The sequence below is a fragment of the Plectropomus leopardus genome, chromosome 19 (genome assembly GCF_008729295.1).
Source record: "Plectropomus leopardus isolate mb chromosome 19, YSFRI_Pleo_2.0, whole genome shotgun sequence".
Lineage (NCBI taxonomy): Eukaryota > Metazoa > Chordata > Actinopteri > Perciformes > Serranidae > Plectropomus > Plectropomus leopardus.
In genome coordinates this window covers 28,848,159-28,865,592 of record NC_056481.1, presented here as the reverse complement: position 1 = coordinate 28,865,592, position 17,434 = coordinate 28,848,159, and the positions used below count along the sequence as shown (strand labels likewise).

The window sequence follows — 17,434 nt, the reverse complement described above, 5'->3', positions numbered from 1 at the left end:
ATTTCTAGAGCTGTTGAATGACTGTCACATAAATGTAAAATTATATTTAAAGGTGTAAGCTGAAACAGTTGAGACTGTTTGTCTTAGGGGACACAACTTTAAGGGAGAGTTTACTTTTTTCTTTAACCAAAACAACCAAACATTCATTTCCAATGTCTCCATCAGGGTATTGACTGTACTAATTCGATGCCATACTTCTAATATCTCTATCTAGAGGTCTACGAAAGCTTAAAAGTGCTAATTCTCCTTTTACCCTGTGCTAATTCTGCCCATTTGCTTAAATTCTAACAATAATAAAGGTGCTCACAGGGTAGAGTGAGTGCTAAGGTGAAGCGAGAGAAACTTGTGAGTAAGGTGATCAAACTGTGGACTGAGATGACTAAAGAAGAGCTAAGACTGTTTTGATGAGACAGATTGGCATGTTTTTTGACTGTTGTGAAAATGTACATGAACTGACTGAAACCATAACCTCATATATAATTTTTTGTGAAAGCAACTGTGTACAGACAAAAATGATCAGAATATTTCCAAATAATAGGCCGTGGGTATCTAAAGCTATCAAAATGTGTCTTAACAAGAAAAAACATGTTTTCTTTTGGGTGATACTGATTTGGTCAGAGAAAAAAGGAGGGAACTTGGATCTAAAATTAAGAAAGCAAAATTAGAATATAAACAAAGTTGAGAGCCGGTTTTGTCAGGGTAATGCTAAGTTGGCATGGGAGGGCTTTAATTCCATGATGGGCAGAGAGAGCAGGAAACACAAACATACTCATATAAACAACCCCTCCTTTGTGAATCATTTAAATACTTTTTATAGCAGGTTTGATAAAGGAGATTTTAATACAGAAAATGACATGGTTTGCATTAAAATTCCTACGTATGCTCCAGTAGTTCTTACAGAGCACGAAATAGCAACTAGTCTTGCCAGCATCAAGCCAAATAAGGCCCCTGGCCGATGGCCTGGCCGGACGAGTACTTAAAGATTGTGCACTTCAGCTGACTGTTGTTATCACCAAATTGTTCCAGCAATAGCACTCACTTCTGTTTTGTGCAAATGTATGGAAAGAGTTGTATCTAAGCACCTAACTGTTCCACTTTTAACTTAATTAGAACACATATTCTTTTAGAAAGGTAGTTGGATTTTGAAGTGAATGGTGGTCTAATTTTGTAGACAGAGATTTTTTGTCTGACCGCTCACAAAGAGTAATCTTTAATGGTAATGTGTCAGAACTGACAAATTTTAATACAGGTGCCCCTCAAGGTACCATTTTGTCCCCTTTATTATTCTCAGTGTATACAAATGAGTTTAGACTCCAGGACTCAGACTTTAGCTTATCTTATTTAGCTTATTTATGATATGGCACTTGTTGGCCTCTTGTGTAGGGGACACTATAGGAGAGAGTAAGTACTTTAACTATGCTGTGCAGGCACCCTAATTATGTAGCTTCCCTCCAGAACTGGTGTCTTTTGAGTGTCTGGAGATTAACATTAGTAAAAATAAAGAAATGGTTATATCTAGTAAACAAGACATTCCTGACTCATGTCAACCCCTAACCATTATGGGGCAACCTGTTGAAATGGTTAATTTTTTAAAAATATTTAGGAACTTATGTTGATAGTCACCTCAAATTCATAGAGAACACAGATTATATTTTTAAAACAGATATGCAGAGGCTATACCTACTCAGGAAGCTAAATGACTTTGGGGTTAGTCAAACGACTTGAAATGGTGTGCAAGAATCTGGAAAAGATCTAGAAAGTATCCTGTCTTTTAACATGGTTGCATGGTATAGGCATTTGGATGTCAAGTGTAAACGGAAATTGACAAGAGTGGTCAGTGCAGACAGTAAAATCATAGGGAAACCACAGATGTCACTTGGTGACAGACATGAACTGAACACTAAAAAGAAAACCCGTGACATAATAAATGATCTGTCACACCCTCTGCACCCCCAATTTGAAGTGCTCCCATCAGGGCAGCGCTTCAGACTACCACAAGCCACCAAAAATGTTTATAAAAAATCATTTATTGCAGTTAAATTATTAAATTCTTAAATTAACTAACCCCTAAGTTTTAGCTGTGAAAATGATGAAATGATAGGAAATGAAACTTTAATTTTTGAATACTGTACTGTGTGTCAGTTTATGAAATATTATTTTAACATTTTAACCTCTTTCTCTTAATGAACAATATTAATGGTGGTGATGTCTTTATTTTTTAAAGCACTATCTTAATATCTTTGTTTTTAAATGTTGTTTTGTTTGGAATCCATGTCATTGTGTTTTTGTGAAGCCGAAGACAATTTTCCAGATTTTGGACAAATAAAGATCTATCTATTCTATCTATCTATATATATATATATATATATATCTATGACGGCTGAGTTACTGCAGGGCCTACGTCAGACTCCAGCACAGGCCCTTTGCTGGATGTCATCCTCTCCACTCCTTTCTCTCCCTGTCCCATCAAATAAAGCAGACGCTAAAAAACAAAATTGCTGTGGCACTTTCAATTTCTCATTTAAATTTTCATTGCAAATGTCCAGTAGTTGTCCATGCACACTGAGATGAGGAGTTGGAGGAGAGGGAATCCCTCTAAGCAAAGAGATGTGAACAGTGCTGCTTGAGGCTTTGCTGCAGTCTTGGGTTGCCTCTGCATAGCAAAACTGCAGCTCCAGCAGCAAATCCAGAGAGGCAGCTCTATGTCTCCCATACAGCACTCAACCACTCAGTAAACTCTACACGTACTTTCCGCCTACTAATGGAAGGGAGGAAAAGTGGAGAAAATGTTGCCATGCTCCTTATGGAGAAACAGGCTAATAGTTCAGAAAAGGTAAGAGAGAGTACATGTATGTGTGGTGACAAGTAAGTGAAAGCTATCAATCCTTTATTTGATCACTTTATATCACTTCCAGCATTTGATTGATCTCTTGCTTTTTAATCTTATAATCCTTGATGGTCACCCTGAATGACAATGTCCATATTATCATAGTCTGATGTATCAAAGTGTTGGGCTAAACTCTATTTTGGAAAAAAAAAAAAAACTTGCTGTGATTAGTTTCCCCTGCAGAACAATCTTCTTAATGAAAACATTTCATTGCATAAGTCAGTAGCTGAAGTAGTTATCTTAACTATCATGTAAAGAAAGGTACAACAGGCTCATTCGACCTTAGCCAGTCCTGCACAGAAACGATCACAGGCAATCAAGTAGCAATGCACGTCGGTTAGATCTTGTGGCCGCCGATAATCTTGCAACATCGAATCAGCTGCAGATTTTAGAGCCAAGTGCCAAGGTTTCTCTCCACTAACTGCAAGACGACAGGGCTTGATGGGAAATGCTGGCTGTCAGCGAATGAAACAGCTGATTGGTTTACATGTTACATGTAGCAATATTACATTTCAGATAAACTCCAGAGATAAACTCAATTTTTGTCGAATTTCAGATATTTGGAAATGATTTGTCGTATTTGCAGGTTTTTTTCTTTTAACAGAGTAAATGTTGTGGCTGATAGTGAAGTTCAGTAGTCAGAGAGACTGAATAAATTCATTCTGAACTTTCCAGTGTCTGTCGTATATTAATACTAGACTGTCAATTATTTTAAGTAGGACTATTAACATCACAAAGACTTGTGGTCAGTAGCCAGAGTGTGGGGCTGGGCGATAAAACGAAATAACTTTCCATCGACTGAAATATGAGACGTAGGCGAAAGAATGTCAATAGAACGCATTCCAGCCATGTTTTGACAGACAACACAAACAGCCAATGATAATAAAAATAGCGCCACGGTGAACCAAATGCAGTGAACAACTTTGACTAAGGAATACAGCTCAGTGTTTTACAACTGAGTCGTATGTGCTTCCACAGCATTTCATTATCGCGATCAAACAGCTGATGGTCCGACTTTGGATGAGTTATTTAGAAACACCAGGACATATCACTCCATGGCTCATCCAGCCGTTCGTGCTGAACTCTCTTTGTTATTACCAGGGGCAGATGTAATGTTTTGGGGGGCTGGGGCCACAAGCACATGACCTTATTTTCACCCTTTCTCTAACTGGGAATGTTGGCAAGCTGTTGGCAACTATAGGAGAAGTAGGCCTACTCAAAATTGATGTATTTTTCCTGAGTAAAATGATTAATAGCACAGATGTTTCACAGAAGATTCACAGAAGTTCAAATTAGAGTCCTGCTGTCAGGAGAGGTTGGCCTATTATCAGCACAATGTGCTTAAATTTACCTGAAGTATGTTTAAGATGGAGCTTTAAATTTTCATATAATGCTGGAAAGTTTAATAAATAATAATAAATCACATGTTTATTATACTCCAACACATTATGGTCACATGAAACTGTGTCAGTGAACGATGAGGGCATAACATAAACAACTCAAAAAAACAAACAAAAAAACAAAACAAAAAGGGAAATAATCATTTCTTAATTGTAATCAAAGTAAAATGTTAATTAATTGTGATATTGATTTTAGGTATGAGGTTTGGACCTTTGCTGGGAGGAAATTTTAGTAACTGGAATTTTAGGTGAATAGGTCCGCCAGTTGGTGATGCCTGTTCTACAGTATATTTGTCATGTTCAATGTCTGACCGATAATAAATATTTCAACCAAAATTAACCTTATGATATCTTTATATATCACTTATATATCGCGGAGTAAAAGGGAACCTTTAAGCTTAACAGAAATACTGATTTGATGTATATCATGTTATATATCGATATTGACTGTTACGAAAAAAAAATATTGTGATAAGACTTTTTTTCCATATCGCCCAGCCCTACCTGAGTGGAATGAGGATTCTTAAAATGTACAGATGTGAAACCCTGACTACAGCCTGTCTGACCGATCTGCACTGAAAGCTGCCATATTTGACTATCAGGCTGATGTTTTGAAATAAAATGCCTAAATGCCACTGGTTTTTTTTTTCCAGCACACTGCCAGACATGCATTATGGTTGAAGCTTGAAAACAAACAGATACACATACATAATGTCAGTATTGCATTCACTCCCATCTTACCTCCTCATTTTAGGGCAGTTGCCTTCATCATCCGTTCTGGGTGCAACAATAAACTCAGTAAAGCAAGTGCTGTGTAGCTGCAGTCTCTCTCTCTCTCTCACTCTCACTCTCACTCTCCCTTTCTCTCTCTCAATTTAATTTAATTTGCTTTATTGGCATTAATGTTTGTAAAACAATATTGCCAAAGCCTCAGATACAATTAAATGATGATATAAATAAATACGAGAAAAAAAAATCAATAATGATATTCAAATCAACAGTGATCCATTGGATAAAAAAATAGATGCATTAATAAAAAGGGCAAGAACATTTTGTTTTGTGTGTGCCAACCATTAACTATATACAGACCCAGCGCTCGACAGAGCTGTAATAGTTGGTGCCCACTTTTGTTGACAGTTTTGTCAAAGTTGTTCCTGTGGGGATGTGAAGGCAGGGGGATGCTCATCTAGTCAGTTATACATGTCTCCCTGTGGGTTAATAGAATCTGCTTCTCTAGCAATCCTGGCATTAAGGTCCCCACAGATCAGTTTCCTTGGGCCTGGTAGTGACTGATCTCGTCTTTGAAAATGGAGAAAAACAATTTTCATTATAATAAGGGGATTCTAACGGGAGGATAAATGCTGCACACATGAAGACATCACTCTCTGTGGCAACAACTACTCTTTTGATTTTAGCCAAATTGAAAATTTGCTTTTTTGGATGAACTCTATTGAGTGTACAAGGTTTGCCTTGAACCAAATCAGCACCACCTGAATCCTGCCTTGGGTTACTCCCTTCAGTTTGGTGGACGGGAACTCTATCTCTCTTTAGTCCACAGGACAACCAGTGAAAATGTCTCTCTCCTCTACTCCAAGACCCTGGCTATTCCAACATGAAATTATAAATGATTTAGATTCCATTTACGTTAAGAATTCACATTTAGTATTAAAATGACACATACCTTCAAGAATCTGATTAAGACCATATTGATCATACGTGGTTTCAATCCACTAATATGAAACAGTTTTACAAAAACTTTTACACAACATAGCAATAATTCTTAAAAAAAATTATTAAACAATACCATTGGATAAAAAAATAGATGCATTAATAAAAAGGGCAAGAACATTTTGTTTTGTGTGTGCTTGTGTGTGTGATGTGTGTGTGTGTGTGTGTTTGTGTGTGTTTGTGTGTGTGTGTGTGTGTGTAGTATGTTTACTGAATATTGACGGAACAAAAACATAAACAATAAAAACAAGAAATTTAGTATAAATGTCATGTCTGGTTGGTGTTCAGGTTGTCCCGTAGGCTGTGACAAGCGCCACCATACTTCGCTGCTTCTATGACAGACACTGTTTTCCCCCAGTAGATATTGTATTTTTATCTGCTCAGTGAGAGCATCAAAATCTTGGCATTTACATTTAATTTGTGTGAAGAACATTGTTTTAATATCATCATATGTGCTACAGTGTAGCAGGAAATCTGTCTCTACTTCTCTCTGTGGACAGAGCTGACACAGCCTGTCTTCACTTCAGTCAGGTCTGCCTCTGTCTGCAGCTCTTTATAGCCAAGCTGTGACCACTGAGTCTGTACATAGTCAATGTCTTTCTCAGTTTCTGATCAGTCACGCTGCTCAAACAGTCAGCCAATGTGTATTGTCTGTTTAGAGCCAAATAACACTGAAGTTTGCTTTGAGTATTTGGGATGGATGTTGAAATAGTTAATGTAATGTTCTTTTTCTTTAGCTATATTTGGTTGGGCCAGATTGTGTGAGGGCTGTCCTGAGGCCGTGTGCTGTTAGAGGAGGTGAGCCTCAGCACCAGCTGGCTGAGGAGACTCTTCTCTCTGTTCTTCTCTTGGCAATAAAGAGTTTTGTAGTGATAGGAGTTGGGGTCACTTGCTTTTAGGTGTTTGTAGAATTTGATGGCTCTTTTTTTTATATAAATTAAAAGGGGAAAATTGTCCTAGTTCAGCCCTGCAGCCATTTTTGGGTGTGTTCTTCTGGAACAAGATGATGCTCTTACAGAACTTAGTGTGTAGGATTTTAATTGGTTGTTTGTTCCATTTTTCAAAGTCTTGATTTACAAGAGGACCCCATACTTCACCATCATACAGTATTATTGGTTCGATTATGGATTGGAACATTTTGAGCCGGATTCTGATGGGTATATTAATGTTTGCGGACTTTTTTATAGCATAGAAGGCCCTTCTCCCTTTGTCTCTGAGATCATTCAGGGCAAGATTGAAATGTCCTGTAGAGGTAATGTTTAGTCTCAAATATGTGTAGTTGTGTGTGTTCGATGTCGGTTGAGCCCAGCAAAAACCTATTTGGGTTTGACATCTGGGTCGTTTCTGAAAGAGCATAACCCTAGTCTTCTCCACATGAACTGTCAGGGCCCAGGACTGACAGAAGTTTTGCAGATGATCCAGTTGCTGTTGTAAGGCCTCTTTAGATGGAGCCAGCACTATGAGATCATTAGGCATTTAATCTCTGAGTCACAAACGGTGAGGCAGGGGATGTCTGATTGTTCTAGTGATTTTGCCAGATCATCAAGATAAATATTAAACAGGGTGGGGCTGAGACTGCAGCTGTGTTTCACCCCTCTACTTTGGGGAAAGAAATCTGTTTCCATATTACCAATTTTCACAGCACATTTATTATTTGTATACATTGTTTTAATTATATATTTCCAATTAGATAGACCATTATGCCAAATTGAGTCAAATGCTTTTTTGAAATTGACAAAACAAGAGAAGATTTTCTTCTTGTTTTGGTGGACATGCTTATTAACAAGGGTGTGGAGGGTATAGATATGGTATGTAGTTCTATGTTGTGGTGTAAATCCAATCTGCCTCTTGCTCAGGACATTATATTCTCTGAGAAAGTCTTGCAGTCAGCTGTTGAGGATGCTGCAGAATAAATTCCCCAGGTTGCTGCTCATACATATGCCTCTGCAATTGTTTGGGTCAAATTTGTTTCCATTTTTAAAGATCGGTGTTATAATTCCTTTGCTCCAGATGTCAGGGAAATGTCCAATACTCAGAACAAGATTGAATAGTTTTAATATGGCAGTTTTGAGTTTATGGTTGCTAAATTTAAGCATTTCATTTAAGACACCATCAGGACTACTGGCCTTCCTTGGCTGTAGTGCATGAATTTTAGACAGTAGCTCCTCTTCAGTAATTTTATAGTCTAAAGGGTTCTGGTTGTCTTTAACGACTGATTCCGAAATTTGTAATTTGCTGACGAGAGTATTTTGGGCCGAATCCAGTGTTATAGTGCTGTACAGATTTTCAAAGTGTTTTTTCCATATTTCACCATTTGAATAGCCAGTTCTTCTTTTTGTGGTTTGTTGAAAGAGTGCCACTTGTCCAGAAATTATTTGACTCAATAGACTCTTCAATTGCAGCAAGTTGATGTTGCTCATGTTGCTCCCTTTTAGTTCTTAGTATTCTTCTGCATAATTTCAGTGTTTCCCAATATTGGAGGCAGAGCTCAGGATTGTCCAGCTGACTGTGTTTTTGATCTGATATGATTTGGTGTTTTTCTCAGATGTCTGTAGTCTGTGTCAAACCACTTTTCACTGGTTGTCTTTTTGGATTTGTGATTCTGAGGCTTTTTCAGATGGGATAAATGTGCAGCATTGTTAAATATGTTGTTAATAGCCTGTACAGCCTGATTCAGGCTGTTGTTACAGTGGGGATATGGTGTGGAAAGAAAATAGTGAGATAGTGAGATTGAGTTTGATGTCTGATTGCTTTCTGGTAGTAGTCCGTGCTCTTATTTGTCCATCTGCAAGGTTGTTTTGTGTAGTTCAGTTTACTGGGTTCCATTACATGAGGGTTTGTTACTGTCTTTTTAATGTATAGTGGAATTTTACTATGATCAGATGGGGGTGTTAGGGGGCTGACTGTGAATGCCCTCAGATAGAAGGGTCTAGGTCTGTAATGCTATAATCTACTGTGCTATTGCCAGAAGGAGAGCTGTGTGTGTAATGACCAAAGGAGTCCCCTCAAAGCCAACCATTAACTATATACAGACCCAGCGCTCGACAGAGCTGTAATAGTTGGTGCCCACTTTTGTTGACAGTTTTGTCAAAGTTGTTCCTGTGGGGATGTGAAGGCAGGGGGATGCTCATCTAGTCAGTTATACATGTCTCCCTGTGGGTTAATAGAATCTGCTTCTCTAGCAATCCTGGCATTAAGGTCCCCACAGATCAGTTTCCTTGGGCCTGGTAGTGACTGATCTCGTCTTTGAAAATGGAGAAACAATTTTCATTATAATAGGGGATTCTAACGGGAGGATAAATGCTGCACACATGAAGACGTCACTCTCTGTGGCAACAACTACTCTTTTGATTTTTAGCCAAATTGAAAATTTGCTTTTTTGGATGAACTCTATTGAGTGTACAAGGTTTGCCTTGAACCAAATCAGCACCACCTGAATCCCTGCCTTGGGTTACTCCCTTCAGTTTGGTGGACGGCAACTCTATCTCTCTTTAGTCCACAGGACAACCAGTGAAAATGTCTCTCTCCTCTACTCCAAGACCCTGGCTATTCCAACATGAAATTATAAATGATTTAGATTCCATTTACGTTAAGAATTCACATTTAGTATTAAAATGACACATACCTTCAAGAATCTGATTAAGACCATATTGATCATACGTGGTTTCAATCCACTAATATGAAACAGTTTTACAAAAACTTTTACACAACATAGCAATAATTCTTTCTTTTTTCAACTGTTCAAAAGCAAAACAAACAATGAGTGTCTATGAGTTCTCTGTCTCTCACTCACTCTCACTCTCTCTCCTGGCCTGTCTCTACTCATTTTAAAATAGCTCACCTTCCACATTGGAAACATGTCAGTCAAAGGGACAAACTAGTGACCAAAAGAAAAAAAAAAGCTTCTGATTCCTACAGTATAACTACTGGGTAACCAACACGTTCTCACTAAAAACCCATCACATGGTGCTGCTCTGTCACTTTCTGTGTCTACTTGTGATGTTTTAGGTACCCTCGTGCATCAGCTGTTTATGCCCTGGGATGCTGTTATAGCCATGTCAACAAATACACATGGAGGGATGACATCATGATGGGATGACACAGACTGTTACCCTGATGTCAACAAATGCTCATGGTGGGATGAAGCAACACGGTCCCTATGTTCACACAACAGCACCAACCATCATGATGGTTGGGATTACGCACCAAAGTCATGGATGGTTAGGTTTAGGCAAAAGAGGCACATGGTAAGGTGTAGAAGAAATACACACACGTACATTCACACAGGAAGTGAACTCCGAACTCCCACACAAAAGTCGATTGTTTGTTGGATCTATCCACCTCCACACTCGCCCACCCTATGAGCACACTTGCGCTCCTTTTATTACATGGTCAATGGTAGCATTATTACCTGACACTTTCTTTAAGAGTTTTCAAGTGCATCCGACCGGATTTGTCTGGCGGGGTTGTGTTACCCATGCGTGCTGCTTGTGGGCGTGCCCACTGCCATCCGGCTGTCTGCCAGCATATCATAACAATGCCACTGTTTCTGTCCGACCACGTTATCATGTGATGCGTCTGTGTGTATTGCATGTCAACATCCAATGTGGCTACTGGCGTCACACTTGTAAGCCACAAGCACTGACGGAGATGTATATATATATATATATATATATATATATATATATATATATATATATATATATATATCATTATGCATTGTTTGTCATTGGGTATTATGTCCCCCCCTTCTTCCATCACCCTTCAGGAGGTAAGGCACATTCTTGTGATACAGAAAGCAGTATGTGATGTGTTGGTTTAATTAAACTCATTCATTCTCTATACTGGCATAGACCCTTCTGTGTAGGGTTTGTATGTAGGATGAAAAACTAAGCCAATGTAGAAGTTCCAAAAACTGCAGTTCAGTGAATGGCCACTTGAGACTGGCTCCAAAACAGAGGAAATCCCTCTATTGACCCCCATGTTAAAATGCTCAACTTTACAGCAGAAATAAACAGGTTTACAGCCTGGTACACACAGGTAAAAAACAGTAATAGTCTCTATAGCTAATTTCAACAGTCATGACTGAAGGGGGTGGGGGGGGGTTAACTTTTAAATAATTCACATGTTTATGTTTACAAGACTCCAAATTTATTCATATTTAAGGGCAGCCCTGCTTGAGTGACAGGCTGTCTGCAAGACATCGCTCAGTGCTATTGATGCCGCTGCTTAAATCTGTGATTAAGATGATACATGGGAAATGCATGGACAAGAGAGCTTTAAATGGTGAAGGCCAAGGCTACCACATGAGGTGCCACCTGTTACTAACCATTTCCATTCACTCACACACACCAATAGAACAGCCATCGGGAGGAATACAGGGTTCAGTATCTAGCTCAAAGGTACTTCAACATGCAGACTTTAAGAGCTGGAGATCAAATCTTGCGATTATTAGAAAACTTACTCTTTACCTCCTTTGCTAAAGCCGCCCCCATAATACAATCCATCCCTCCTTTCTTCACAGCTCCAACCTCTCATCTAAATGGGGTAATTCCTGGCTCTTTATAAAAAAAATGGCTGAAATGAAACTGAAATGAAAACTGCAGACCACAAACCAATGGGTTACATCATGGTAGCTACATCCATTATTTGTACAGTCCTTGCTTAAAACACATATCACATGACCATTCACATATACTGCACATCTGTGTACAGATGTAAAGAGCAAGCAGATCGTCTACTCTGCCATTAGTTGCTTAGTTACATAAAATACCAGGGAGATAGCAAAAAGTAAGACCAGAGATTTCTTTTCTTGGACTGACTATAAGATAGAATGGTTACTGAAAATACGTTGAGTGTGAGGCTGTCAAGGCAGGGGAAAACAGATTGGGAGTTGTTAAAAAAACAAATATAGCGACATATTAAGGCATGATCCCTCACTGCATTTAATGAAGAGCACTGTTTGTTAAAAACATTGACAGTCGACCGCTTTAGTCTGTAAATATCAATATCTGTCTGATTAGCTGAACCCATGATGCAGTGCTTAAGGTTGCATGATGTCCCTTTGGTATTTGTCATATAAATAACCAACTCATCATCATCATCACTATGAATTACAATGAAAACAAATTGTTGATATTGTTGATGACCTCACTGCAGAGTTGGGAAATGTCAGGTGTTAACTTTGGTATCTTTGTTTTCGAGCTTCAACTCCATGGCACCCCAATGGTCTGATTCAATTAAAAAATGTTGTGTGTGCATGTGTGTGTGTGTCACACAGCATCACTGTAAATAATACATGGCTGATGTAGCTGAAAATAATTTTTGATGATGTCAGCTGCTGTATAGGTATGCACAGTTTAAATATTCACAATGTTTAAATTAAATATTGTACTTTTCCCAGCGCACCATCTGAAAGTCCTACTCTCCAAAATTTGACAGTACAACCGGTTTCTAATTTCCAAGCTGTGATAAATTATCGGAATTTATAATATCCATAAAAAAAGCAAAAAAAAAACAACTATTATTTTCCCATAAACCAAAATCAGCTGTATTTCATCAGAGGCAATAAGCAAGCAGACACATCTGAGTGTGTGTGTTTGTATGTGTGTGTGTGTGTGTGTGTGTGTGTGTGTGTGTGTCTCACAGGCTCACGGACCAGTGATCAAACTGAGCCAGCAAATATCCTCTGCTGTATCCTGACGGGGAGACAACATCGATATCTATCAAATATAACATTTATCAGCAGTTCAATAAAACAGAGCCATGCAATCAGCAAGTGACATAGAAGAGATTACAGCCTAATTCAAAGTTAATTGAAATACCACTAATATTGCATTAGTTTGTGTTAATGCTAGAACCCAATCCATTATTTATAGGGCTAGTCCCAAAGTAGAAACAAAACTATGACGGCAGGCACATAGCCTTCAATGTGTTCGCTTATTTATCTCAGTCAGAACCATGAGGAACACTATACTGTTAAACACCCATAGAAATTTCACATTTCAGATGTTTCAAGTCTACTACAAACGACTACAAAACCCAGCCTGTACTACTTAAGCCAATGTACACAGAAAACATTTTGACACAATAATACATGAAAGCAATAATTAATAAAACAGAACATGTTGAGGGAAAATGTTACCAGTGTGGGTAGCTGAGCTGCCGAGGTACATTTTTGTCATAGTAATTAGGTAGCAAATTTTAGGGACCTTGTTGTTTTTTTTATGTTTTTTTTTTTGGGGGGGGGGGGGGGGGGGGTTATTAAGTGCTTTGCATTGAAACTTATTTACACTACAGTAAGAATGCACTGAGTTTGAATTCTGTGCTGAGTGCTGCCAGTTAGGTGTTCTTCCAGAACGCCCATAGTTTAGAAAAAGTTCAACTTCAGAGAGAACGCTGCACTTGTCACTGTCATTTAGGTGCTGTGTCCACAAAAGTGTTTTCTCCAGCTGAAAACATTAGGTGCTCCTCAGGAAACATCCAGCTGAGAGTGTTTAAGAGCATTATGGAACCATAGCATTTTTTCAGCTGAGATGCTTTGGTTTCTTCTGGTTTATATGACACCTAATATCCACACAGTAAACATGTCGGCATAAGGTAGAGTACCTGTTCTAATGAGAGGACAGATGAATGCAGAGAGAGAGAGAGGACAGACCCGCAGGTCTGTGTGGGTTCATGAGAGGAAACTATATTTATTACAGTATATGAACAGACTTCTCCTCCATAGCTGTTGTTGTTCAGCATATGTTAAAGTCAGATGTGATAGTTGTCTTAGTGGGTTGCTGTTTGTCCCTCCTCCACTGTTACTGAATGGATGAGTTGACAGTGACGAGTGTGGCATTTTCACCCAAAAGTGAACATTTTTCAATTCTGGGTGCTCAGAAAAAAAAAAAAAAAAAAAAAAACACCCACCCAGCAGACCTCAGTGCAGAATTCTCAGCCAGCGCTACCAGGAATTTGTAGCGTGGCATATATTATATATATGTGTGTATATATATATATATATACATATATATGTATATATATATAGATAGATAGATAGATAGAGAGATAGATAGATATTAGAAAGTGCTTTGGTGGACACTTACTATGTTCCTCACCTTACAGGTGGCAGTGGTCCCCAGGGAATATACCTCAACAATACCAGGCAAGTTAGCAACAAAACAGACCAAAGTAAAAATTATTGCATTGAAACAATATCATGATGTAAATTTCATTTCAGTCTTGAGACCTAAAAGTTACAAGGTTGTACTGACAATCAGTCAGTTAGTAAGACAGACTTCGGTTTTAAGTGGCGTGTTTAATTTATTTTTGTCATCTGCTGGTTTTATTCATCAAAGATCTGTCCATCTTAGACCACATCAACACATCAACAACTCCAGCTCAAGCTGTTACACCACCGTTACAAGACTTTTTGAAAAACAACAATCTAATTTACGCTTTCAAGGCACTTGGTCTACTTTAACTACTGCAAACCAAAACAAGAGCAGATGACTGTGTGTGTACCTGCGTGTGTGCATGTGTGAGATAGAGAAAAAAAGAGTTATAGAGCGTAATCAAGCCAGCAGCTAAAGCACCAAGACAAAGCATATGAAGTATAGAATCTTGCAAGAGGAAGACAAGGAATAAAATGAAGAAGAGGTAGGAACTGACCAGTCTGGTGACGAGGGGAACCCCAAAGTGCCAGAAGTGCTCGTTAAGCAGCCCACTGTACACCACGTTACCAAACAGAGTAATGGTTCCTGGTTTGCACAGACCACTTCCTGGCTTGGTTTCTGCAAAATAAAACAAGTCATTTTTTACCATTGTACACAGTCAATGAAAACTGTTAAACATTATACACTATAAACATTGCAAACACTGCATGGCTGTTAATAAACAAATGTGTACACAACAGTGTAGATACACAGCCAGTTAATCTCCTTACTCCTGAATACATAAAAGGTATGTGACTGTTTGTGTAAAGAGGGGAACAGAATTATGAGAAGTCAGAGTATCATTCAGTCATATTGCACTAAGAAATAACTGGAGGTTGGGTATACGATAAGAGGGGACCCAGATGAAACTATGTTGGCCTACATGTTGATAACTAACCAGTGAGAAGTGCAGTGAGAAGAAGGGGCCGCTGTCTCAAAGTCAATGGGGTATTTGAATGTGTCTTTTAATCAAGTTTCTTGTGCTCAGTTGAAATCCCCATCCGTGTGATGGGGAGGAGGGGGAGGTGGCAGAGCTTTCGGCCTGATCCGGCGAGGATGGTTTTGAGTCCGTTCAGCCCTGCCACTCTGGCTCTGCTTCCTCTCTCTTTCTTTCTTTTCTATTACTGCTCTCTGGCATTCATATTTTAGTTGGAATTGCTGATCAGTGACCCTAGGATCCTCATTGAGTGCTTATCCTTTTTACTGCTCACCACTACTGGTCTGTTGATACTGTACCCCCCGCTCGCCCTTATCATGGTCCTGGTTGTGCCGGTGGCCTGAACATTTCCCCCCCCCCCTCTTTCCTTTTTGCCACAATTGTATTTCATTTGTTATTTACGATATCTATTGCATGTTCCAAGTTACAGGGCATCTTTTTCGGGAGTTTTTTCTTGGGTGATGTGAGGGTCTAAGGGCAGTGGGGTGTCATACACTGTAAAGCCCTCTGAGGCAAACCATGTTTTAAGGTAATGGGCTCTATAAATAAAATTGACTTGACTTGACGTAAAGAAACTTTCATGTTTTGTTTTACGACATAAAATATGTCATTAAATACCCCACTGTGAACTTTGAAGCTTTTATGTATCTGAAATAAGGCTGTGGCTAACAAGTGGCCAAATGAGACTCCAGAGCATCATCACATCGAAGTGCACTGACCGCAGTTTTACAAACTCGTCATGGTGGTGATGCAACCACAGCGTAGTTTGTTTTAGCTTGGGAATAGCTTTTTACCTTTAGTGACTGCATTTAGGCTTCAAAAATCCTTAAAGTGGTGTTCATGTATGGACATTATCTTGCTGGACATAAGTATCATGAATGTTTGTTTATCACAGAGCTTATTTTCTGCAGTGATCCAATATCCTATGTAAAATTCCCTCCCAACAGAAAAAAACATCATCCCTGGACCCTGCGGCACTCTGTAGTTCAATGGGTCATACTGACCTTTGAAAGACTAGACAGTTATGCACATGGTGCCGCTGAAAATAAAATTTGTTTTAAATGTCTATGAAAAACTGAAAATATGTTTGCTAAAAAGGTGAAAAGCTCTCTTGTCCATGAACCTTTGATACATTTTTATGGAAAGTCCTTGAATGATTTATTTTGCTTTGAGGAGTTCTGTACAGACAGCAGTCATGTGAATACGTTTTAAGTGCAAATATTACTCCAAAAATGTGGATACTGTCCGTATCAGTTCAGACCGAATTATCTGTTCATATTCAAATAAGAATGCTGTGGGGTCAATCTGAGATGGATGAAGATGACAACAGACTGAGAATTTACAGAAGACAAAGCCACTCCACCCTACCTCCTGTGGGTAGTAGATCAAAATGCGTGAGTTGAGAAACATAACACAAAACAAAGGAAACACCACAGATGTTCTACATCATGAGTTTCCTTATTTTATTGCAGAGTAAAAAGTGCATCTTGGGGGTGAGCCCAACCATGATTATCTGCTGAGCTGATTGGGCCGTTCCACATGGGCATCCACCTCTAAGGGCCTCCAAACCACCAACAACTGCCATCTCGTGCAAATGAAGTAAGATGTCGGAGTCAGTGCAGTTGCAATCAGGAAGTGGAGAAGAAAAAGTGCAGAAAAATAAAACACATAGACCAGCATGATAAGAACTACTTACAATGACAGAAACCATCTTTGCAGAAATGTGTTTATTTCACATCCACTAACAATAAGGGGGTGGGGCTTAGGACCTGCAGCCCGCCAGCAGGAAGAGACTGAGATGCTGAGGCTTAAATTTTGAATAGCAGTCATGTCATTGGGTAAAAGCAGACAGGTGAGTTTGCGTAGTATAGAAGTATTATTAAAGACAAGGCAAAGAAAGTGTTGGCATTGAACATTTCTGCAAACCTTGGATACGTTACATTTGTACAATTCATTTGTATCACATCAACGTTTCTAAAGTGAAGCAACATATGAGCTGAAATTGTTATCGGGAGGTGAAGGAAATGGTAGATTGCGTGATACTGAGGTGAAACTTCTGCCAAGTTGTGTACCACTTTAAGACCTAAAAACAACAAATAGTTGTTTCTTGAATGATTAACTGCTGTTTTTTTTTGTTGTTGTTGTTTTTCTTTAGCAGAGATAGTGCCAGAAAAAAACTGGCTATTTTAACCAGTTATGAACCCAGTTATGTTCTAAGAACACACACACATGCACACACACACACAAACACACACACACACACACACACAAAATACTATAATGA

At 38.8% G+C, this 17,434-nt stretch overlaps 1 protein-coding gene across 1 annotated transcript in view; it reads right to left on the bottom strand.

Moving 5' to 3' along the window:
* Positions 1-17,434, bottom strand: part of LOC121958428 (RNA binding protein fox-1 homolog 3-like) — a 518,131-nt gene that overhangs the window by 363,009 nt on the left and 137,688 nt on the right. Inside the window, exon 2 of the mRNA XM_042507330.1 lies at positions 14,671-14,792. Within this exon, the coding sequence (XP_042363264.1) occupies positions 14,671-14,792 (122 nt within the window). The remainder of the gene's footprint in view (positions 1-14,670; positions 14,793-17,434) is intronic.